This window comes from Dipteris shenzhenensis, chromosome 7 (assembly GCF_047967505.1).
Source record: "Dipteris shenzhenensis isolate YYH24624 ecotype China chromosome 7, Dip_SZ_1.0, whole genome shotgun sequence".
Classification (NCBI taxonomy): domain Eukaryota; kingdom Viridiplantae; phylum Streptophyta; class Polypodiopsida; order Gleicheniales; family Dipteridaceae; genus Dipteris; species Dipteris shenzhenensis.
In genome coordinates this window covers 6,944,864-6,969,128 of record NC_141602.1, presented here as the reverse complement: position 1 = coordinate 6,969,128, position 24,265 = coordinate 6,944,864, and the positions used below count along the sequence as shown (strand labels likewise).

At 43.0% G+C, this 24,265-nt stretch overlaps 1 protein-coding gene across 5 annotated transcripts; it reads left to right on the top strand.

The window, feature by feature from the left end:
- Window positions 1-1,084: 1,084 nt before the first annotated feature.
- On the top strand, window positions 1,085-20,625 carry LOC147899877 (laccase-11-like). 5 transcript variants are annotated; one of them, XM_087376852.1, is made up of 8 exons: window positions 1,085-1,968; window positions 2,079-2,230; window positions 2,371-2,615; window positions 17,667-17,795; window positions 18,832-19,427; window positions 19,679-19,798; window positions 19,895-20,042; window positions 20,218-20,625. In XM_087376852.1, the coding sequence occupies exons 1-8, from the start codon at window positions 1,780-1,782 to the stop codon at window positions 20,346-20,348; spliced, it is 1,710 nt and encodes a 569-aa protein (XP_087232978.1). In that variant the 5' UTR covers window positions 1,085-1,779; the 3' UTR covers window positions 20,349-20,625. The 5 variants fall into 5 exon arrangements, with proteins under 5 accessions (XP_087232978.1, XP_087232976.1, XP_087232977.1 ...); XM_087376850.1 differs by having other exon boundaries at window positions 1,086-1,666; window positions 1,825-1,968; window positions 19,679-20,042; XM_087376851.1 differs by having other exon boundaries at window positions 1,086-1,666; window positions 1,817-1,968; window positions 19,679-20,042.
- The last annotated feature ends 3,640 nt before the right edge of the window (window positions 20,626-24,265 follow it).

Below are 24,265 nucleotides of genomic sequence, written 5' to 3'. Positions count from 1 at the left end.
TCCCATTTCTCATTCATTGGTTGGGATTTTGGAGTTTTGGCAGAAGAGAGATATTTGCAGATTTTCTTGTTGAGTAATGCAAAATACAGAATTTGGAGCTACAGTTGTACATCATCCCCTAGAAAAAGTGATAGTGACCTTGTTTGGAATGCTTTTTGGCCCCTCCAACATAGTAAATAAGAATCACCTTTCCCACCCCTTTTCCTCTTTTACTATGGTAATGCAAAAATACAACACTTAGAGATATTGTACATCATCTGCTAGAACAAGCTATAGTCACCTTGTTGAGACTGCTTTTTGGCCCCTCCGAATGGTATACAAGGATCACCTTGATTAATTTAAAGTAAACTCGCTCGATGCTATTATCTGAGGGGGCACATTGACTTTAACATTGACAAACTTGTTTTTTTTAAAGGACCACATTTGGGTGTGGGAGCCTCCAAATTACGTTTCCTTGATGGGCCTTTCCATAATGTAGAGGTCCATAGTAGAGGTCCATACTGCAACGTGGGACACTTGGTATTTTCTTGCAACCTAGGACACTTGGTATTTTCTTGTTGAGATCTCATCTTCTATAAGTTTGTGTAGCGTTACATGTGAAACACCTTTAGAAGTGTGGAATGTTACAGCTTCCGAATTGATGGGCACTTTGTGTCTTTGGCGTCCAAGTTGCATTCAAACAATTTTGGCGTGTATTTTCAAAAATTTGAATGAACTATTTGAGATTTGCAGTTTTCAACATTTAGCATCCACGTACGTTCTCGTGACTCCTATCGTTCACGGTTGTTGGGTGGTCTCGATCATAACGAGTTACAATCCCACGTTGTCGAGCATCCACTCAAAGTCGGTGTATAATTATGTGGCTGGACATCTCAGGCTCCTTGATCTTCAATCTACTGATCAGAAAAAGGTCCCTGGAAAAGCTCTAGCCCTCTGCTTTACCCCCCCGAATCCCGTTTTGCGAAGACTCGTACAGGAGTTGACAACCTTTTAGAAACCTTCCAGACGTTGCGCCAACGCTTCAATTATCTACAGGCGCTTTCTCTGCCTGCTCCACTCATATATTAGCATCTGCCTTGTCGCTGCACAAATAATAGTTGTTTAGAGCTGAGTCTTGAGGACTCGTATCTAACGTCGCTTCAGTGCAAAAGTGCAAGCATCTTGCACATTGCTCTGAGCGATGGGTTATGTGTAGGCCTCCGTATGCGAGGGGCAGGGACTGCCGGAAACATTGCCGGAAAACCCATTGCACAGATGTGCAAAAGAATTTGTACAAGGCCCGTTCACGTACAGCAACTATTTGAATCACGGCTATATTTTCCAATCATACATGTGCCCAGTAGACTTGTAGCTCCCGTGAACTTTCTCGTCTTACGGATCGGCGTTCGGTCCATGACTGACGTAGTCTGTGCCCACGACATAGCCACATGCACCTTGTGAAGTATTGGCACTTAAACCCCGTCGTGGATTGTATCTGGCATCCACGCACCGACGCCCAGGCTCCAGCAGCGCCCTTGCTTGATTTAACGGACTCCAGCGTAGCGGTCCCTCCAGGGACTTGTTGAGCACTGTGACTCGGAGAGCTACAGTTGCTTGTTCTATTCGATCAACGTTCTTGTTGTCAGCAGGAAGCATCGTGTTCAACGCCCATGCCCTTAATTGCTTGGTGAGTGCGCTTTCCACCCAGAGTTGGGAGCACTCTGGCGGTGAACATTCAGAACCGCGTTTCACATTGAATAACTCCTTGTCTCGTTTATTTTCCTCTCTATTCATCAGTTCATGATCACGGCTGTTCTGATCACGGTTGTTCTTCAAGTTCATCAGCACGCTCCGTCCAGCCAGTTTTGCATCGTGATTCCACCTTCCGCCATGGTTCCGGCTTGTCTTCTCCTTGCATACTTAACGTCCGCTATATTCCTGCAACTTCCCGCTGCATATTGTTCTACGCACCATCGGCTAAATTTTGTTGTAAGTTCTCTTTTCACACAACTAGTTAATAGGAATGTTCATTTTTTCAATGTTATGGGGACATACTCGTAGTATGAGCCCGTTATCTAAGTCGCAATGTTATTTAACAGATCGATTATTTGAACGTGACACGCCTTTGCCACACGAAGCCGCTAGTAGCGGTTAATGGGATGTTTCCAGGTCCGACACTACGCGTGAATGAAGGGGACCATGTGTCAGTAAATGTGACAAATTTAGTCTCTTATAACATGACTATCCACTGGTAAACGAACTCTTGCTCTCATTCTTTTGCACTTTCGAAGCTCCCTGTTGTGATCCGTCTATCTGCACGAAATATTCGATTTGCAGAAGGCGACAATTTAAGAATGAGTCTAATCCCGCAATACTGTTGCAAATTTGCAGGCACGGAGTCCGTCAAGTATTGTCTGCTTGGGCCGATGGACCTGCATACATCACGCAATGTCCCATCCAGACTGGACGCTCTTATGTGCAGAAGTTCCGGATTGTAGATCAAAGAGGAACTCTCTTTTGGCATGCGCATATCAGCTGGCTTCGAGCTACCGTTCACGGAGCTATTGTCATACGGCCAAGGCATAAAACGCGGTACCCATTTGCCAAGCCAAAGCACGAGTATACAATCATCCTAGGTAAGTCGAGTTAAATGTGTTCAATCAATTATGTTTAAGATACAATCGAAATTTGCGTTTGTTTCGCATTCAAATGTCCGGGTTATAAAACTGAAGACGGAGGGCTATTGACGCCTTAAAACTCTTACCTTGTAAACTTAGGTTGCGGATTGAATGGATAGGAGGCAAGTTTTTAAATACGGGGCAGGTAATGGGCATGACGAGAATACGTGGAGTCGAAATCTTGCCCTTTCCAAGCCCTTCCCTGGGCAGCCTAGCTTGGTTGCCCAACAATGAGCACCCCTCAAATCTACCAATAGGTTTCACAAATGACAAAACTATCGATGCGTGGTGTGTAAAGGGGGTGCCATGGGTGCCCACTCAAAAAAGCCATGATGGGCAACTAGTGTGTAATGGGATACGCCCATTCAAAATTGCCGAGGACTCTTTTTGATCACCCGCATGTTGGGTTGTAATTGGACACCCTTTAGCGGCATGCAAACAGCTTAAAGTATACGACCGAAAGTAGACTCTCAATCTAGTTCCTATATTATTACGATTGAAAGTTTTACTTTCAACCATCTTATTTGTTGAGGCAAAAGAATTATAGTTGGGATCTTTCTTAGGGCAGAATAAAAAAATGGTTATTCCAAGTTCTAGTTGAATGCAACATGTTAGGTTCGAAATCCGATGGAGGAAACAACCAATTTGGAGGGTACGACAAGTTAGAGAAAATACATACTACAAGGTGAGTAGATAATGATATAAAACAATTGTAAAGTTGCTCATATGTTAATAAGATTAGCTAGTTATGGGTTGATGTTATGGATAGAAAAAAGAGGGAAACATGTATTTCTCTTATGTTGTGCAAAATGGACAAGGGAAATATTACCCGAATAGAGGGGTCCTAAGGAAAATGTTACTCCATGCTAGAGAGGGGATGAAAGGGAAATAGCACTCAATGCTTTTCTATATTCCTATCCATGGGAACCATTGATTCTACACTTCTCTAGAGCCCTCTCTCATTGATGTGATATTTTTTTCCAGGCCTCTCTCATTTTCCTTTTGACATTATGTCATGCTCTCAAGGAAAACTTGAGAATTGTACTCTTCTAAGGAAAAATTCTTCCAATAAAGCCATCCCTATTTCCCCTATCTTTCTCCTCATGACATAAGCCTATTAGTCTATGTTACACAGATTTAGTTTGGTGTCTTTACATCTTCTTTACATAGGTAGATTTGAAATCGATGCATATACTAGTAAGGAAGTAGTTGATCAATTGCAATGCTCATGCATCTAATTCTATAATTACATTAATGCAATCCAACTAATACGTAGAGCCATTTTGCCTACAACTTCATCTCTCTTCTTTATTTTGGCTTAATTACATGTGGCTTCTCTATTGTATTGTTCTAGTAGATTTAGAATCCAAGCATGACATTAGAGTCATTTACACTATCCTATGTTGGCAGTCCTTTGGCAAGCTATGGTAACTGGTTTAAATAGGAGCCATCTTTAATAGAAAGGGCATTCGAAGCCCTTGTGGAGAGAAATGATAACTCGTGTAGTTTGGGGTCACTTTGAGGAAGCATGATGAGATCCCTTTTAGGAAGGAATGGTAACTGGCCTCACTATGTTGAGGGAAATGAGGGACTAGGCTTTGATAATGTATCTCTTATATTCTTGTCCCTGCTAGCCATCATCAATTGAATAAAAAAAATGAGCACTTCAAAATGAGCCATCTCTTTCATTTTTTGGACTAGTAAATTGGCTTTTCTCCTAGACCCTTAGGGACTAGGATTTGATAATGTATCTCTTGCATTTCTATGCCTACTAGCCATCATCAATTAAATGTTGAGATATCAAGCTCTACCCCTGACAAAATATGAAGAGGGGGAGAGGAGAAGAGTGGAGATGAGGAGAGAGGGCACAGCTAGAGAGCACACCACAAATGACTAACTGTACACTAGATTTAGTTGAAAAAATAGAATATATACAAACCCTTTTAGGGTTAGGGTTAGGGAAGCTAACCCTTTCCTTTATAGCACTCTATAAGGTTAGTGCTATGCACATATGATCACGTGATGGTGCTATGCACACATGATCACATGATGTTGAGCATGAACTCTCAACACCTTCCCTCAAGATCAACATCATGAAGTAGGCCTTCCCTCAAGATGATGATTCTGGGGAATCGAAGAAGGACTGAGCATTACATTCCATCACACCCCTTTAATGGGAATGTCCTTCCTCTGCATCAAACCAAGAGCTAGTCGGTGTTTCTCGAATAGCTCTTGACCGAGTGGTTTGGTAAAGATATCTGCAACATTTTCTTTGCTATCACAATGCCGCAGTGTGATGTCACCAAGTAACACTCTTTCTCTGATGAAGTGCTCTCTGACATCAATGTGTTTTGTTCTGGAGTGATATACTGGATTTTTGGCCAATGCTTGAGCCGATTGATTATCACAGTATATTGTTGTTGGCTTTGACTCATCAAAGTAATCTGTTTCTGACAATAGTCTTCTGAGCCATATAGCCTCACATGCACCTGTAGTGAGTGCTCTATATTCTGCTTCAGTCGAAGACAAAGAAACAGTTGGCTGTTTGTTTGACAACCATGATATAGCACCTTGACTAAGGAAAAATGCATATCCCTGTGTCGATCTCCTGGTCTCATGATCTCCAGCATAGTCACTATCACAGTATCCATGCAACCGTGGATGACTTCCTCTGTATTCTATCCCAAATTGTCTTGTACCTCTGATGTATCTCAAGACTCTTTTGGCTGCATTCCAGTGAGACTGTTTTGGATTTGCCATAAACTGTGCTAGTGAGCTTACTGCATAACAAATATCTGGCCGTGTGATTGTCAGATATATAAGAGATCCAATGAGTTGCCTGTAGTATCTGTCATTGACTGTAGGCTTTTCTGAATCTTTAGTAAGTTTCAAACTCTGTTCCATGGGAGTGGCTGCAATCTTGCAATCTGCCATATGAAACTTCTTCAGGAGATTGTCAACATATTTGAGCTGACTCATGAATGTGCTATCTGAATCTCTCCAGAACTCAATTCCAAGACAATAGTGCATAAGTCCAAGATCTTTCATGTCGAACTCTGCAGATAAGTCTTGTTTTAGTTTTCTGATGAAGCTATCCTTGCTTCCTGTCACAATCAGATCATCTACGTACAAAAGTGCAATAGTAATATCCTCCCCTTGAACTTTGTAGTAGAGAGTATGATCTGCATTTGACTTCAGGTATCCCAGATCAGCAAAATACTTGTTAATTCTGCTGTACCAACTTCTGGGTGCTTGCTTTAAGCCATAGAGACTTTTCTTGAGATGGCAAACCTTGTTCTCCTGTCTTGGTTCAACATAACCGGCTGGTTGTTGCATGTAGACTTCCTCGTCTAGATAACCATTGAGAAATGCATTCTTGACATCGAGCTGATACACATTCCATTTACTAAGTGTTGCTAGTGATATCAAGAACCGTATGGAATCCATCTTTGCTACTGGAGCATAAGTCTCATCATAATCTTGACCATATTGTTGTGCAAATCCTTTTGCAACTAATCTGGCTTTGTATCTTTGAATACTGCCATCTGGATTGTACTTCACTTTGTATACCCATTTGTTGGCTATGGCCTTCTTTCCTGGTGGAAGGTCGCATAATTCCCAAGTGTTATTTTTATACAAAGCATCCATTTCCTCATTCATTGCAGTTTGCCATTCGGGCTTATCTACTGCGTCTTCGAAGTACACTGGCTCTTCTGTAGCCATGATGGTAGTCATAAGAGCATAGTTGGTGGTTTCCACCTGAATTGCTTTGCCTTTCTGAGCATATGTCAATCTGGCTGGTGGTCTGCTTTCCCTAGTAGACCGTCTGAGCTGCTGTGACGCTGATTGGGGTGTTGCTGGCAATTCTTGCTCTTCTTCATCAACCTGTTCTGTAGATGACTGTGAAGTCGATGCTTCTATCTCCTGTGTAGGTGAGGTTTTCCATTCTGATTCCTCATCGAAGATTACATCTCTGGAGATAATGACTTTGCGGTTGATGGGATCATACAATTTGTATGCTTTACTTTCTTCACTGTAGCCAACCATGATGCATTTGCGTGACTTAGCATCCAATTTCCTGCGATGATCATCATGTATGTGGGCATATGCTATGCAACCAAATATGCGGAGATGCCCAATGCGTGGCTTGTGTCCAGTGAATGCTTCATAAGGAGTCATACCTTCTATCGGTTCGGTAGGAAGCCGATTAAGCAAGTAGTTAGCTGTAGCTATTGCTTCTGCCCAATACTGATTCGGAAGATGCTTTTCACTAAGCATTGCTCTAGCACTGTCTGCTAAAGTCCCATTTTTCCTTTCAGCTATTGCATTTTGCTGAGGAGTATCTGCACATGTGAATTGTCTTCGAATGCCGTGTGTTTTGCAAAAGTTCATGAAGGCTGAAGACATGTATTCACCTCCTCTGTCTGATCTCATGACCTTGATCTTTCTGCCTGTTTGGTTCTCTACCATGGCTTTAAATTCTTGAAATCTGGCAAACACTTCAGATTTCTCTTTCAGAAAGTAGACCCAAAAATATCTACTGTAGTCGTCGATGAAGGTCAAGTAATAAAGTGAACCATTGATGCTGCGGGTCTGGGCATAACCCCATACATCTGTATGAATTAAATCAAGAATACCTCGTGCACGAGAGGTACTTCTGACAAAGTTGGTTCGCTTTTGTTTGCCGAAGCAGCATGCTTCACAAACTTTTCCAAGAAACTGTAGCTTCGGAATCCCAATTGCCATATTTTGATTCCTTAGATCTAACAAGTACTTGAAGTTGACATGACCATATCTCTTGTGCCATTTTGCAGATAGTGGCATCTGTTGCATTTGGGCTGACATGGCATGTTGATCTGGTACTGTAGCTAGCATCCTGTATAAGCGTCCTTCCTTGACACCTTTTGCTACTAGCTGACCTCTTTTGGATTTGTCTCTGATAGTGCATTCATCACCGTCGAAGATGACTTTGTAGTTGTGTTCCGTCATTTGACCTACTGACAAAAGGTTCTTGCTGAGCTTCGGAACATAGAGCACATCTTTGACTAATCCTTTTGTACCAGTGAAATTATTCATAGGGATAACACCTGTCCCTTGAACCGGATTCGGTGTATTGTCTGCTGTATAGATGACATTCTTTTGACCTTCTAATGGCTTCATTTCTGTGAACCATTCCTGATGATTTGTCATATGAGATGATGCACCGCTGTCGATGTACCAAGGATCCTGTTCCACTTGGTCGACTTGATAACTGAAATCTTCTTTGGAATTGAAATCAGTGTCTAGGTGCATTGTATCAGTCTGATGCAATTCCTCACTTGCAAGAAACATATTGCCATGTTCATTTGCAAAATGACTGTGACTAGAATGTCCACCACGATGATTTCCTCTTCCTCCGGAATTCCCTCGATTACTGCTGGATTGACCGCCTTGGTCATACTGCTTCTTGCGGCAATCTCTTTCATAGTGTCCAAACTTGTGACAATAGTTGCATTGAATGTTTGACACATTGGTGGATGCATTCCCTCGTCCTTGGAATCTTCCTCTGTTGGAATGATTTCCTCTTTGCTGATTTTGATGTTGCTGAGGATGCTGCTGATGCTGATTCTGACTTTGATTTTGACCACTTTTCTGATATGATCTACCTCTGTTTCTGCCTTTGCCTCTGCTTCTGTCTGAAGCGGTGAATGCCTGATCATTAGAATGACCTTTACGTGCTTGAATGGCCTGAGTCCTGAGTTCTTCACCAAGTAGAACTGACTGAAGTTCTTCAAGTGTTGGAATTTGCCGTTGGATGGCAATACTCTGGACCAGATTCTCATATCCTTCTCCTAGTCCATTCAGGATTACTTGAACCATTTCTGCGGGATTCATAGTCTCTCCTGCTGCTGCAAGTTGATTGTTGTAGTCTTTGATGCGGAGTACATAAGCATGACCGGTTTCATTGCTGTTGCGGAAACTCTGGTTGATCTGGTTTCTCAAGGTGAGAATCCTGGATGTGTTCTTGGACTCGTAGAGAGCTGCGAACATATCCCATGCTTCTTTTGATGTCTTGACTGTGTTGAGCTGTGCTAGCATGACATCTTGCACATTCTGCTTGATCAGGTGATAGGCATACTTGTCTTTCTTATCCCATTCTGCTTGAGCTCGGGCAATGGCAGGATCTGCTACTGGTGCGGAAACTGTTTGTGTAGATGTAGATCCCGATGTAGATCCCGTTGCTGGTGCTGTGACAACAGATGGAGTAGAGCTACTGGTGGCTGGATCGGCCAATGGTCTAGGTATGGATCCATCAACATAATCCCATTTGTCCTGAAGCACAAGAATGGTCTCCATTCGGTATTTCCATGTACCGTAATTGGAGTTGTCTAACTTAGCAGATGCCTCCAGATTGAGGTTGCTAGTCGACATGGTGCAAACAATGTACTCAAGAAGTGTCCTGGAAAACTCTGTATGAATCAACTGCAAATACACTGAAGATGCCAAGTGAAATCTCTGTACTGTCGGTGAAGATAGAACTGCAGTAAATAAGATCTGACCTGTATTACAAGGCTTGTGGCAATGATGCCGGGAATAGCCAAGAGGCTTTACAAGGCTGAAAAAATGATGTGCACGATGCCGTGAGATAGCCAACTAGGCTTTACAATGGTGGCATGTGTGTGTGAAATCAAGTGCTATCTGCCCACTGAATCAATCTGCAATGCCTCTGAACTCTGAAGTCTGCTCACTGAACTGATGAACGTAAGATTTCAGGTAATGTAATGATGTGAAATCGGATGTGAGCGTATGGACTGACTCCGAGTAGGTACTAGTCGGGAATTTCGGGCATGGCTTAGATTGGCAACTTGGGGAATTCAAAGCGTCCCCTCTATGGCGATCTAGTCTACTCTGATCTAGATCTAAATCAACTGTCGATCGATGAAAGAGCAGCAAATAATTCCTTTTCCTTTGTTCTTTTTAAGTGCTGGGTCAGATGCGTCGATGTAGAGGCAAATGTGCGTGAAGGAAAGTGGTTTTGTTGGCGAGGCTTAAATGTGAGTGTAACTTGCGCCGAAATGTGCGCGTGATGTAACGAGCGCGTAGAGCACGAAAAATCGAGCGACTTTCCTTTTTGGAGCACCCTCAAATTCTTCCTGGATCAAGAGATATGACTTGATCTAGGTGGAGGGGCAAAAGGAGTGCAAATGTTGCTCAATGATGATGTGTCACTGTGAGTCACATGCAGTGATGATGTGGCACTGTGCTTAGCAAGAGGTGTGCCAGTGAAGCTCTGTGCTGAGGTGGCAGTGCTAAGGTGTCACTGATGACGTGGCACTGATGACGTGGCACAAGTGACGTGGCAGATGACGTGGCACAGATGACGTGGCAGTGCTGACGTGGCTGATGACGTGTCACTGGTGACGTGGCTAATGACGTGTCACTGATGACGTGGCAGGTGACGTGACCTGATGACGTGTCACTGATGACGTGGCAGTCGGTGCTGACGTGGCAGTCGGTGATGACGTGGCAGATAGGATTGGCTGATGACGTGGCAGATGGATAAGGTGGTGACGTGGCAGATGCTGAAGCCTGCTGACGTGGCCGGATAAGATGTCGTTGCCACGTGTCGATAGGAGGGCCACCGGAATCTTTCGGAGATTCCGTCGAAGATGCCGATTCCGTCCGTGATTCCGTCGCGGAGGAGCACGTTGTCGTTGAAGACGAGGCTTAGTTGCAGAGCTGGCTTTTGGAGTTAGGTTGGAGCGCAAGAGCTCGAAGCTGCTTGTGGCATCATCATCTGCTGCTTGTGGCGTCGTCTGCTGCTGCTATTGGCGTCGTGTGTTGGAGAATGCAATGGAGCAGCCCGTCGTTTAGTTGCAGTCGGACGTTGATGGCGCTGTTGGAGAAGGCGTCAAAGCTCGTGGATGCTGGAGCTCACTGGAGGAGCTAGGAGCTTTGCTGCGAAGCTGATGGCGGCGGTTGGAGCTTGCTGTAGATGTTGTAGCTAGTCGGCCGCCGGTGGAGAAGGTCTCGTAAGCCTGAGTAGTCGGAGGTCTTGTGGACGTCCGTCTGGAGGTGCCGCTTTGTAGTCGCTTCGTAGTTCGTGGAGGCGTGCCCGTAGGCAGCTGTTGTTGCAGGCTGCTGGAGGCTCTTCGCTTGAGTTGGTGCCTACAATACCACTTACCTGTACTGTGTGTGTCGCTCTTCGTTGAAGGTCGTCGGGAGCATAGATGTCACCCGTGAGCTCATAGATGACTACCTTGTCGAGTCGAGTTTGCGGTTGAAGCCCTCGTTGGAGGCTACAAGGCTAGGTAGTTAAGGGCAGTCGGGCGCTCGTGCTGTCGAATGGAGGCACTGGCCGTGAAGGATCTTGAGCCTGGCAGTATGGCTTGCAACTGTTCGCGATCTTCAAGAAGATGTAGAACCTTGAGACAGTCCGTCGGGTCATCGAGTTGAGAGCTAAGTGCCCGTGTTAAGGTAAGATGCCCGTATGGGCTGTAAAAGAGCCTTAGTGGTCGTGGCTCTTGACAGTGAGAGATGGAGCTTTGGTCTCTATTGCACGCTACTCGCAGGTCGTGAGCTATTTTAGAGCCTTTGGCTTGTGATAAGGTCTCTCACACGATTCTCTTGCAGAGATCACTCACAATCTCTCTTGCTTTCAATCAAGGAAGTCTTTCAAGAACAATGACGGAAATTTCTTTCAATGGACGGAAATTCTCTCAACGGAAGTGAAGGGAAGGATCTCACAATCACTCAAGAGAACTCTCACAAGAAGGATGGCGCCTCAACGGAAGGCAGAACCATGCTCTGATACCATGACAAAATATGAAGAGGGGGAGAGGAGAAGAGTGGAGATGAGGAGAGAGGGCACAGCTAGAGAGCACACCACAAATGACTAACTGTACACTAGATTTAGTTGAAAAAATAGAATATATACAAACCCTTTTAGGGTTAGGGTTAGGGAAGCTAACCCTTTCCTTATAGCACTCTATAAGGTTAGTGCTATGCACATATGATCACGTGATGGTGCTATGCACACATGATCACATGATGTTGAGCATGAACTCTCAACAACCCCCGATATATCTCCTGGATGACTATCATTTATGTCACCGCCTATGTTAGTTGTACTCGTGGTGTAGTTAGACTACCACGTATGTTTTTGGTTTGGGTTCACATATGAACCACGTATTCTAGGTTTTGACATATAGGGTATTTCCCTCTTCTATTGTATGGTTGTTGTGTGCAAAAGTGAAGATAGGCTTCACCCTCCAACCTTGTGTCCTCTCTTTTGTGTGTTGTCAAGAAAGCTGCACTTGAGTCTCCTATCTCTCTCCCTTATTCTTTACATGGTATCAGAGCCTTGTTCGTGGTAAGGAGCTCAAGAAAGCAAGCCAAGTTTGTGGTGTCCTGGTAAGAGGACCAGTGTTGCTTTCCTATTTCGAGTTTGGGAGCAAATCTCTGCAGGTAGCACAGCCAGAAGTGCAGGAGTGCAGTGTTTCAGATTGAGAGGCCCTTCGCGGTGTGGCGAGAGCGCAGTATATGCTGCGGGAAAGGGCGCAGCCCGGTGTGACTTTATTTTTTTGATTTGAGGCCGTTTCGGAGCCCGTTTTGAAGGCGGAAGTTCTTCGCAGGCACTCAGAAAAAGGCCCTGTTTTTCGCTGTGTGACTACTGCGTGGCTAGTCGGTGGAAAGGTGCCACAGAAATTGCTTCGTATGCCCGTGTGCAGAGATATTGGGAGTTGCAGATTCATGCCTGTTGCCTGTTGATGCAAAATCGTCACTAGGAAGTGACTGTGTGGTGAAATACCACTTTCGTCAGTGTTGCAGATCTGCCCCTGTGAGGCTTTTTGCAGAAGTTTTGCTATTTGCCCTTGTGAGGCATTTGCTATGTTTACAGGTTGCTGTTGCAATTCGTGATTTGTAAAATGTCTGAGAATCTGTCTACCATTGTCAGTGAGAAGCTTGACAAGAACAACTTCCAAGCATGGAAGTTCAGGATGACAAACTTCCTTATGGGAAAGGGAGTTTGGGATTACATCAGTGGTGAAACTGCAGAACCAGTTTTGGGTACTGCTCCCACTCCTGCTGAATTGAAGGCCTTTAAAGAGTGGCATGAAAAAGCCAGAAAATGCTTGTATTGGCTGTTTGTTAGCATTTCAGATTCTATGATTGTGCATATACAGGATGTAGAGACACCTAAGGAGGCATGGGATACATTGGTGAAGCTGTATAGCACAAATACCAAAGCACGAAAGATGCAGCTAAAGCAGGAGTTGCACAATGTGCAAAGGAAAAATCTGAATATAAATGAGTATTCCTTGAAGGTGAAAGACCTTGCAGATTCTCTTGCCTCCATTGGAGCACCTGTTGATGAGGACTTAGTGTCTGTGACCTTGAATGGTCTTGGGAAAGATTATGCACAGTTTCGGACATCCATTGGAGTGCGTGAAACATTTCCTGATTTTCAGGAACTTATTGCTCTCTTGCTGAGTGAAGAGCAAAGGCATGGTGGTTCAGCCACCTCAACTTCTCAAGAGACTGCTTTCTACTCGAATACAGGTAGAGGCAGGGGTAGAGGAAGAGGCCGTTTTGGTGGCCGTGCAGGAAATCAGAACCAACAGCAACAACAGGAAAACCAGTCCTATGGAGGAGGACGTGGTAGTTCTAGAGGCAGGGGGAGCCAAAGAGGCCGTGGTTCATGGCAAAGGAACCAGCAAGTAAATAGCAGCACAGAATGCTATTATTGTGGAAAGCCTGGACACAAGGAGAATACATGCTATAAAAAACAGAATGACATCAAAAGTGGGAAGTTGCAGCAAAGCAACTATGCATCATCAAGTGGGCATGGTGACGACAGAAATGAGTACCTTTTTGTGATGCAGCATATGGTTAACTCCATGTCAGGAGATGTTGCAGCTTGCAATGATGTTTGGTATGTTGATTCAGGTGCCTCTAACCACATGACCAGTCATGGTGAGTGGTTTCATGATGTTAGAAATTTGGATAAGCCAGGTTATGTTGAAACAGGTGATGATACTGCGCACCCAATTACGCAGGTTGGTAAAGTGCCATTGGCTATGCAGGATGGCAAAACGAAGTACTTGGCAGATGTACTTCATGTTCCAAAAATCACAAAGAACCTGGTTTCAGTTGGCCAGATGGTTGAGCAAGGTCTGCAGGTTAGATTTAATCCTGATGGATGCTTTGTTGAGGACTTGAAAAATAAGTGCCGCTTGGTTGCGAAAGGCAACAAAAATGGAAGAATGTTCACCTTGGATGTTGATATGCCTGAGGTGAAAGCTGCTATGTTTGCGCATGGGAGAGGTGTCATTGTAGATATTGAGATATGGCACAAGCGCATTGGGCACGTGAATATACAAAGGCTGAAATCTATGCAAACGAAAAACATTGTTGCAGGTTTGCCTAAATTCAGAGTTGAGGGAATGCAAAAGGTATGTGAAGCATGCCAAATGGGTAAGCAGGCCAGACATGCATTTCCCAAAAATGCTAAGGTGAGCAGAAGACCTTTGGAAGTGATCCATTCAGATGTTTGGACAACCAAAGTTGCTTCTATTGGTGGATGCCATTATTATGTGACGTTTATTGATGACTACACTAGGAAGGTGTGGATTTATTTTATGAAGCACAAAAGTGAAGTGTTCAGCCATTTCAAGGCTTTTAAGGCCATGGTTGAAAAAGAGAAAGGTGTGCATATTAAAGTGCTAAGATCTGATGGAGGGGGAGAGTACTTTTCAGAAGAATTTTGTGAATATCTAAAAGAACAGGGAATTCAAAGGAAGTACTCATGCAGGTCTACCCCTCAGCAGAATGGGGTTGCAGAAAGGAAGAACAGGCATATTGCAGAAGTAGGACGGGCGATCCTAAATGAGAAAAACATGCCTGATTATTTTTGGGCTGAAGCAGTAGCAACTGCTGTTTATATTATGAACAGAACCCCCACTGCAGCTGTCCATGGCATGACGCCTGAAGAAATGTATACAGGCCAAAAACCAGATATTTCTCACTTGAAGGTATTTGGTTGCATAGCTTATGTTCATGTTCCTGATGAGAAGAGAACAAAGCTGGATCCAAAGGCAGAAAAATGCATCTTTATTGGATATGCTCTACACCAGAAAGGGTATCGCTGTTATAACCCTTCCACCCGCAAAATGCAAGTGAGCAGAGATGTTGTTTTTGATGAAATGAGCAGCTGGTATGCACCAACTGTTATGGTAGGAGATGCAGATGCAGGAAATGGGCTGCAATAAATGCAGAGCAGCAATCTCAAGCCTTGAGTGGACCCAGAGAGTCCTCTACTAGTGGATCTAATGCATGGACAGGGAGATTGAGATCTAGTGAATCGTCACATGGCAGCCCTGATAGTGTTGTGCAGGTATCACATAAGGGAAAAGAAAAAGTAGACCATGCTCCAGTGTTTGATGTGTCTGCTGGTAGCTCTCATGTTGATGGAGAGTCAAGTGGCTCTGAAATGAGCCTTGATGAGGAACTTGGGATTCCTTCTGTTGTTACACCTGGTGCAAGGAAAAGCAGGCATGATTTAAAGACTCCTGCAACTGATCCAGTTGTACGGAGGTCCACTCGTATTAAGTATCCAGTTGACAGGCTGAGATATGATGGGTATACAGCACATCACTATGCTTATATGGTCAAGGTTCTAGAGGAGCCAGAGCCCACATGTTTTGAGGATGCAGCAGGGCATAAAAATTGGGAAGCAGCTATGGATGAAGAGATGGCTGCCTTGGATGCAAACCACACTTGGGATTTGATGCCTTTGCCTCATGATAAGAAGGCTATTGGCTGCAAGTGGGTTTACAAAGTAAAGCACAATGCTGATGGGTCTGTTAGCAGGTACAAGGCAAGATTGGTTGCCAAAGGTTTTGCACAGACATATGGAATTGACTATGAGGAAACTTTCAGCCCAGTTGCAAGGATGGCAACCGTGAGAGCAGTAATTGCTATGGCTGCTGCAAAGGGATGGTCTTTGCATCAGATGGATGTGAAAAATGCCTTCTTGCATGGTGATTTGCAGGAAGAGGTTTATATGATGCAGCCAGAAGGTTATGAGGATAATTCACACCCTGATTTTGTATGCAGGTTGCGCAAAGCCTTGTATGGCTTAAAACAGGCACCGAGGGCATGGTCAGACAAGATAGGGCAATATCTTGTCACTATTGGATTTCAGATTTCCAATTCAGATTTTTCACTTTATGTGAAAAGGACAAACAGAGGGATTGTGCTTGTAGTCATCTATGTTGATGACTTGATTATTACAGGTGATAGTGATGAAGACATTAATGAAGTGAAGCTGCTGTTGAAGCAGAAATTTGAGATGAAGGATTTGGGAGAGCTGTGTTACTTCTTGGGCATTGAGGTTATTAGATCCCCGAGTGGGATATGGCTATTGCAAAGGCAATACGGTTTGGACATGCTGTCCAAATATGGGATGACAGGCTGTAAGCCTATCTCTGTTCCATTGGAGCAGAATGTGAAGCTCAATGCAGAGACAGGTGAGCTTCTTGAAGATATTACTATGTACAGGCACATAGTAGGCAGCTTGATTTACATGACTATAACCAGACCAGATTTGAGCTATGCTGTGGGGCTGGTGAGTCAGTTTATGCAGGCACCGAGGAAGCCACATTTGGATGCGGCTAGGCGCATACTGTGGTATGTGAAGTCCACATTGCATTATGGACTGTTTTATGAAGCTGGGTGTGCATTACAGGTACATGGGTACACAGATGCTGACTGGGCTGGTAGTGTCTCAGACAGGAGATCTACTAGTGGTTTTATGTTTTCCCTTGGGAGTGGTGCCATCAGTTGGAGCAGCAAGAAGCAGCCAACAGTTGCCTTGTCGAGCACAGAGGCTGAGTACAGGGGTGCAGCAATGGCTGCATGTGAGGTAGCTTGGTTACGGAAGCTACTTGCAGATATGGGACAGTCAGTTCATGCAGCAGTTGTCATTCATTGTGACAACATTAGCAGCATCATGCTTGCTAATAACCCAGTTTATCATGCTAGAACGAAGCACATTGAGGTGCATTATCACTTTGTGAGAGAGAAGGTTCTAGCTGGTGAGATTGATCTTGTCTATGTCAGCACTGAGGAGCAGGTGGCTGATATTTTTACGAAGGCATTGGGTACCAAGAAGCTTCGCAGATTTAGGAGCTTGCTTGGTGTACGTGAGATGGATTTGAGCTTGAGGGGGAGTGTTGAGATATCAAGCTCTACCCCCGATATATCTCCTGGATGACTATCACTTATGTCACCGCCTATGTTAGTTGTACTCGTGGTGTAGTTAGACTACCACGTATGTTTTTGGTTTGGGTTCACATATGAACCACGTATTCTAGGTTTTGACATATAGGGTATTTCCCTCTTCTATTGTATGGTTGTTGTGTGCAAAAGTGAAGATAGGCTTCACCCTCCAACCTTGTGTCCTCTCTTTTGTGTGTTGTCAAGAAAGCTGCACTTGAGTCTCCTATCTCTCTCCCTTATTCTTTACATTAAATTTATAAATCAGCACTTCAAAATTATGCTTGATTATATTGGCGTAAAAGCATATGGATGAAGCTCATATAAGTTGGGGTCTTCTTGTTGGTTTCTAATTATTAAAAGTGAGGCTCGAAGTTAATTACCAAGTAGATGGGCTATAAGGCCATAGCTCTATTTCTTTTCTATCAGGGTGTTTCTTGCATTTTCAGCTGCATTATTGAAGTTTCTTCTCAGGAAAATACATACCAATGTAGTTGCTAATTTCTCTCTTTACTATATTGAAATTTGACGCTTTGGCTTAATGCTTTCGCCATAGAATACATCAAAAGAAATACGAAAACATCACTATGACATGACATTACTATTAGAGATCTGTGATTTCTAGATGGATTAAGGGACTTTATCTTTGAATTTCACATTCTCGGCATTTGTATACTTTTTTTTATGGTAAAAGCTTGTTCTATTGCGATTCAATGATACTAATGAATATGTTTCTATGTGGCCACACAGGGGAATGGTGGAATGCAAATGTTGAAGATATCATTAGCGAAGCACTGGCCACTGGTGCAGCATACAATATCTCGGATGCCCTCACTATCAATGGGCAACCTGGCGCACTCTACAATTGTTCAGAGCATGGTAGACTTCCCCATAACATTTTGTAGAGACTAAGTTCATTGCATGACTCAATATTATCTTTAACCTCTTAACCATGGACATCAAAAAAAAAGGAGAGGAGACGTGGCAGCTTGGAGGAGAAGAGCCTGCCACGTGCCACAAAGAAGGAGCTCTTGGATGGAGGCTTAGAGGGGGGAGGAGATGGAAAGACAAGAGGCATCTTTAGGGGCAAGGAGGAGATAGAAGGTCAATGGAATGGAGGAGATGGAAGGTCACCTTCCGAATGAAAGAGGAGATGAAAGGTCTGAGAGCCATGGGTTAAGACTTACCCAAAATTTAAGAATCAAAGACCCAGCTTCAGATAGGGAGTGGTTGAGGATGGTCATGCATCTTTGCCTATGCAAAGCACGGGTTCAATACTCATTTTATCCAATTCAAATTCTTCCATAATTTATATACAGCCTTTTGATTTAGAAGGCATGCTTTTTGAACAGATGGTAAATCTAGAAATGTGGAAACTTAGCTATATCGCATTGCATGCTAAAGGATAGCTCACATTCTAGATGTTCATCATATCTTGCAGTGAGTGTTGAAGGATTGCTCACTTGACTCTTGAGTAATTGGGGATGAGGTGGTTCCTCACGATATTAGATTGTATGCTAACTGTAGAATGTTTGTTGCCCGTGCAATTGAGCACGGGTGTAGGTCATCATGGATCAAACAAGATAGAGCTTTTGACAAGTTTAGACTTGGATAACTCACATTCTAGGTGTTGACCATAAATAAAACATATTGCAGCAATTGGGGATGAGGTAGTTCCTGATGAGATTAGACTGTACGCTAATTGTAGAAGGTTTGCTACCCGTGGGGAGTAGGTCATCTTGGATCAAACAGGATAGAGCTTTTGATGAGTTAGACATGGATTGATGTTTATTGATCTTGGATTGCATGCACAGGTGGGAGTAGACCAGTATGCTTGATCAGGGTTTGCTACTTTGAGATCAAGTTAGTAAGCTGACGGAGTGATGAGCCTGATCAGCTTGAGTTGTGTGTGCAGTGACACAGGTATTCGATGTTGAGCAAGGACAAACTTATCTGCTGCGTGTGGTAAATGCTGCCCTCAACTTCCAACTCTACTTCGCGATAGCTAATCACACTCTCACAGTAGTGGAGGCCGACGCAGAATACACACAACCCTTGAAAACGGATGTGGTTGTGATTGCACCTGGGCAAACCACCAACGTGCGGATCACTGCCGACCAGCCTATTGGAAACTATTTCATCGCAGCTTCAGTCTTCTCTCCTGCCGACAATACCATCATACCTTACCCTCTAGTACCTGCTAGTGCAATCCTCAGCTACAACAAATCACTCCCCCAAAATGTATCTTTCTCTGCATTGGCTTTACCTAGTTTTCCGGCAGCCAATGACACCGCTTATGTTGCCAACTTCACACAGTCCCTCAAGGGCCAATACTATTCCAAGGGATACTACTACTATGACGTACCTGCCAAGATTGATCAGGATTTGTTCTTCACTATTGGCTACAGCTTGCAACCTTGCTCCACTTGCTCATCTGGTTTCACGGATAGTCGCCTAGTTGCGAGCGTCAACAACGTCACCTTTAATACACCAAACATCTCTGTACTGCAGGTACATTTGATCTTGAGTTAGGCTTTAGAGTCGAGTAAAATACTAATAGCGGTTCTTAAAATATCTCTTCGTTCGATGAGTGATTACCTCACGTGTGAGGCTATTGAGTTGTACCGTAATTCACTTGTTTCTAAAGCTTCTACTTTAGAATCTATCGATCATCACGACAAGCTATGATCATGCTTTACTATCTCTATTTAGTCAATGGCATTTAATCTGTGACTTTTTAATGATTTGGTGGTTTTTGCTAGGCCTACTACAATCATATCAATGGAGTCTATGACCCGAATTTCCCAAGCATGCCAGTTTTCCCTTACAACTATACGGGGATTGACTCATCGGACATTTTTGATTCCATTTTGGCGACCAAGGTAAAGGTGTTGGAATTCCATCAAAGCGTACAAATCATTTTCCAGGATACTGCATCATTGCTCTTCGAAAGCCATCCAATCCATCTCCATGGCCAGAACTTTTACATAGTGGGGACCGGTTTTGGGAACTACAACGCGAGTTCTGACCCTACGAACTTCAATCTCAAGGACCCACCATCTCGGAACACAATCGCGGTGCCATCTGGTGGATGGGCTGCCGTGCGTTTCCAAACAACAAATCCAGGTTTGACATCATCGATTCAAACACGTCTTCACAATAAATTCAAAGCATTTGTTGCTTCAATTTAAAAGACAGAAACCTACACAAAAACTCCGATTGCAAATACGCAAAGCATCTTAGCAACTCTGCACAAAAGCATCTGCATTTATATGTCACAGTCTTTATTGCCTGTGTGCAGGGGTGTGGTTTATGCATTGCCATATCGACTTGCACACATCATGGGGAATGTCGATGGCATTCATAGTGAAGAATGGGAAGGGACAAGATGAAGTGTTGCCGCCCCCTCCTGATGATTTTCCTCCATGCTAAGTAAAAGTTGGACCTAAGGCATTTCTCCAGGTTGTTTCAAACAGAGTGGATCGTTCTATTCAACTTTATAGAGCAAGCTCCATTGCAAATTATTAGCTTTTGTTTTGTCATTAAATTATTGGATTGCCATTAGTATTTACACTTATCATTCATTACAATAAGTCACATCCATGAGAAGCCCTTGGAGGGCCATGTAAATAGGTTCGACCATCATCCACTTATTTGAACATGAAATCAGTAGGAAAAAATGTTAAGGAGACCAAGACCAATTACTTCATTCAATTGTAGTCTCTTCAAATAAATATTTTTATGATTTTTATCCATAAGAATGTAAGTTATAAGTTCCATATTTTTATGTTCCAAGCGAAAAATTACTAGTACAAGACACAATGCTTTGGTTAAGATTACAAGTTGGAAAGTGTGCATTATAATGTTGTGGAAAATGTGTGCATTCCTAAACGTCCACTAAGTTATATGTGACGTTCCCTCAATAATCCTTACCACCAATAATATTATAAGTACCACCTGGGATTTGTTTAGTATGTTTTTTTAAAGAAAAGAACGTGTTTTTCGAATTTAGAATGCTTGTGGATGTTCAAAACGCAAAAATGTGTTTTAAATAATTGGCCAACATACACCGGTTGATTGGCTAAACGCCGCTCAGTGTATCACAACACCGGTCGGTATTTGACTAAATATACCGCATGGGGTAGTAAAACATTGCTCGATGAAAAAAATACCGATCGGTATCATATACATGGATGGGTAAATACTTACACCGAGCGGTGTATTGGGATTATACCAGGTGGTGTAGTGATACACCGATCGGTGTGCATCGACCAAACACACGGCCTACATGTGTTGGCCAAGAAACACCAACCGATGTGGCGACATACCAGCTGGTGTGTTGAGTTGGGCCTATAAAGGGCAAGCTCCGCGGCATTTTTTTCACCTTTGACTGAAATTGACCACTATTTTTCGTTGTTTCCTGCATTCCTACTATTTTCCATTGCTTTCCGCCTTCTCCTTCAGGCTTTTGGTAAGCTTCTAGCCTTACTTTTGTTTTCAATTAGGGCCGAGTCATGGCTCACTTTGGTCAGCCAGATTCACCTCGCCTGAGCTAAGAGAAAAGAGAGAGAGGAATATGTAATGTGTTTATGCTTGCTTGCTTTTGTGTGTGTGCTTGCATGACGTGTATCACTTGGGATCAGATGATGATTCGCTTCGGTCGGTTGGATTCATCTCGCCTCGACTGACATTCCAGTAGTATCATGATTAAGGCTGGGTGATTGTAAACTCCACTTGTGCCAAATAAAGCCTCAAGAACGAATGACAATGGACTTGTTGCTAACTAAACTTCATGCACACAATGTTGATGAAAATGATGCAATGCGTCCAATGGACGATATGGAAACTTATCTATAAAATTGTAATTTTGACATGTCATCATATTTCAATTTACAAGTCTTGTACTTTTTTAATATTCCGAAATCATATTTTGCACTGTTTTGAAATGGATGTTGGATAACATCATTGGTTGTTTAGGGTTTATGTTTTGATATTTCTAGGAAACAGTCTTCTACAACTGCATGAGAAGCAAATGCTTGAATGTATGTATGTCTCATGTCTTGAACTCGTATCTTTGCTATTATGTTTAGGCTTTAGCATTTCATTAAAACAATGGCATCATCATCAAGAACACGCTCTCGACCATCCACATAGGTCAAGTACCAAGCCCAAGACAAAGGCACATGCTATAGTGAAGCGATGAAGTTCATGATTGATGTGGCTGATGCCACCATGCAACTGCCCAAGAAAGAGCAAACAAAGGCAATTAACACCATATTAGAGAATTGGGAAAATCCTGATAATTTGGGAACTTTTGAGGGGTTGTAATTATGTAACATTCAATGTTTTTCATTGATTTTTCCCATAGATTTGGTAGTCCATCCAAATCTCGCAAATGTGCATGGTTTGCATCAACATAAATAAAATGTCAAATGTTGAGGTTTCGACCAATGCATGGTATTTTTTGAGGGGTTGCAATTACAATGCATTGAGTGCACTCCATTGACTTTCTCCCTAGATTTGGTCGTGCATATGAAACTCACAATTTGGAGTGTGCCTGTTCTGCATTAGCCGAGGAAAACACATCATATGTTTGAGTTTAACGAAGCATTTTTTGCCTCTTCTCGAAAAAAGGTGGTGTTCAAAAACACCATCTTAGTTTAGTTGGAGAAAAAGTAAGAATGCAACACTAGTCCTTGATATTTTGTCGAGTGTGTAGAACTTACAACCACAAAGCAATGGTCTGCAAAAAAAAAGATAAAGAAAAAAGATCAATGCCATACCTTCCAAATATTTGTCAGTATTCAATTAAATTATCATTGTGCAAGGAAAAAAAAGTCATGCTTTTCAAGTACCTTCACTCCATTGTGGAGTCAGCATCAGAGTCGGAATCTATTCTATGAGACAAACTGGATAAAGCTTGCTTGCGTGCAATGGTTGGTATCTTCACCCTGATGGGGAGGTTGCTGCTCTTCGAGGAAACCTTCTTTGAGAGGTTACCTTTTGGAACCCATGACCATACAATAGCATCAACAGATTCCCAACGTGGAGGATCACCTTTATTGCACATCCAAATCTTGTTCCAACAATCTGCATACACCTCCTCAATTTGTGCATTGTGTCTTTTGCATACGGGTGCCCAATATTGCATGAAAACCTTCTTGAAATTTTTAGATTTATTATCCTTCTGTACTTCAGTTTGAGCAATGCCTAGCCAAATTGGGTAAATTTTTTCTGCTGGTCGAACCAAAAGAAAGTGTCCTTTTTGTACATCAACCATTGGATCAAATGATTGTTTTGGCTTTTTCCTTTGAGGTCCACAGTAGTGATCATTCAACTCTTCAATTCCTTGAAACTCATCGTTTTCATTATCTACTTGCACACAATCAATATGTTGCGTCTTTGGCCAAAATCTCTCGTACATGCCCTCTACACTATTGTTTGGTTTATCAAGCTCGTCAATCATGTTCTTCTAGTACTTCACTACCGGCTTGTAAAACTTTGTGAAAGATGCTTCTGGACCTTGCAGGTGCACCCATTTTTCCCAAAAGCATACATACTCCTTGATACCAAGTATCACATCTAAGTGATCCTTCACATACTTAAACATGGTTACACAAGGTGGCTCTCCACTTGGTAGCATTGGATGACCAATTGGATGTCTCTTCCACAACTCAATGCCACCTTCACTTGGTTGCCAATCTAATGATCATGGATGCACTTTATGTTGCATGATAGGAACTTCATTTTGCATAAAGAACCGAAATTGGAGAGGCTTTGAGTGTCCCACTAAAGCATCTTACCCATCGCATAGGCATCCATCAACATAGCTCTTGAAATCAGGGACTTCCATTACCAAAAATGGCATTGGAGAAGACTCCTCACATTGTCCAAAAGTATCCACGAGATGTGCAAATGTCAATGTTTGGCTAGTTCTTAACCTCTCTAAAAACCTGCTAAACATTGCATCAATATCCTCATGTGTATGCCCAACCATTGACTTGAAAATCCCTCGAGCAACAAGTAATGATAGGTATGCAAACAAGTACCTATTCTTGTTTTCAGAATCACAATTATCCAACTACAACAATAGGTGTTCGGGTAGTTTCTTATAAGGATTTTCTTGATGGGAACTTCCAAGTCCAAGGTCTTTGAATGTTCCACCCACTGTTCCAAGATGAAGTTGTTGCTTGTCATTAGAAACATAGTGAGAATCCAATGCTTCTCTTGAGGTTAGTGCGTTTAGCAGAGCATTGTCAAACCTTGGCATCCCATCATGTACCAAATCTCCAAGTGCATGGTTATCAAATCTTTCAAGATTTCTCAAACACAAAGCCAATGAACCAATT

What these genes read in the sequence shown, in the direction of transcription:
- LOC147899877 (XM_087376849.1), top strand. Translation starts at nt 1,780, where the DNA reads ATGATCACGGCTGTTCTGATCACGGTTGTTCTTCAAGTTCATCAGCAC. An exon ending in ACCATCGGCTAAATTTTGTT is followed by an intron (nt 1,969 to 2,078) that starts GTAAGTTCTCTT and finishes GTTATTTAACAG; the next exon opens with ATCGATTATTTGAACGTGAC. An exon ending in CTACAATTGTTCAGAGCATG is followed by an intron (nt 17,796 to 18,831) that starts GTAGACTTCCCC and finishes TTGTGTGTGCAG; the next exon opens with TGACACAGGTATTCGATGTT.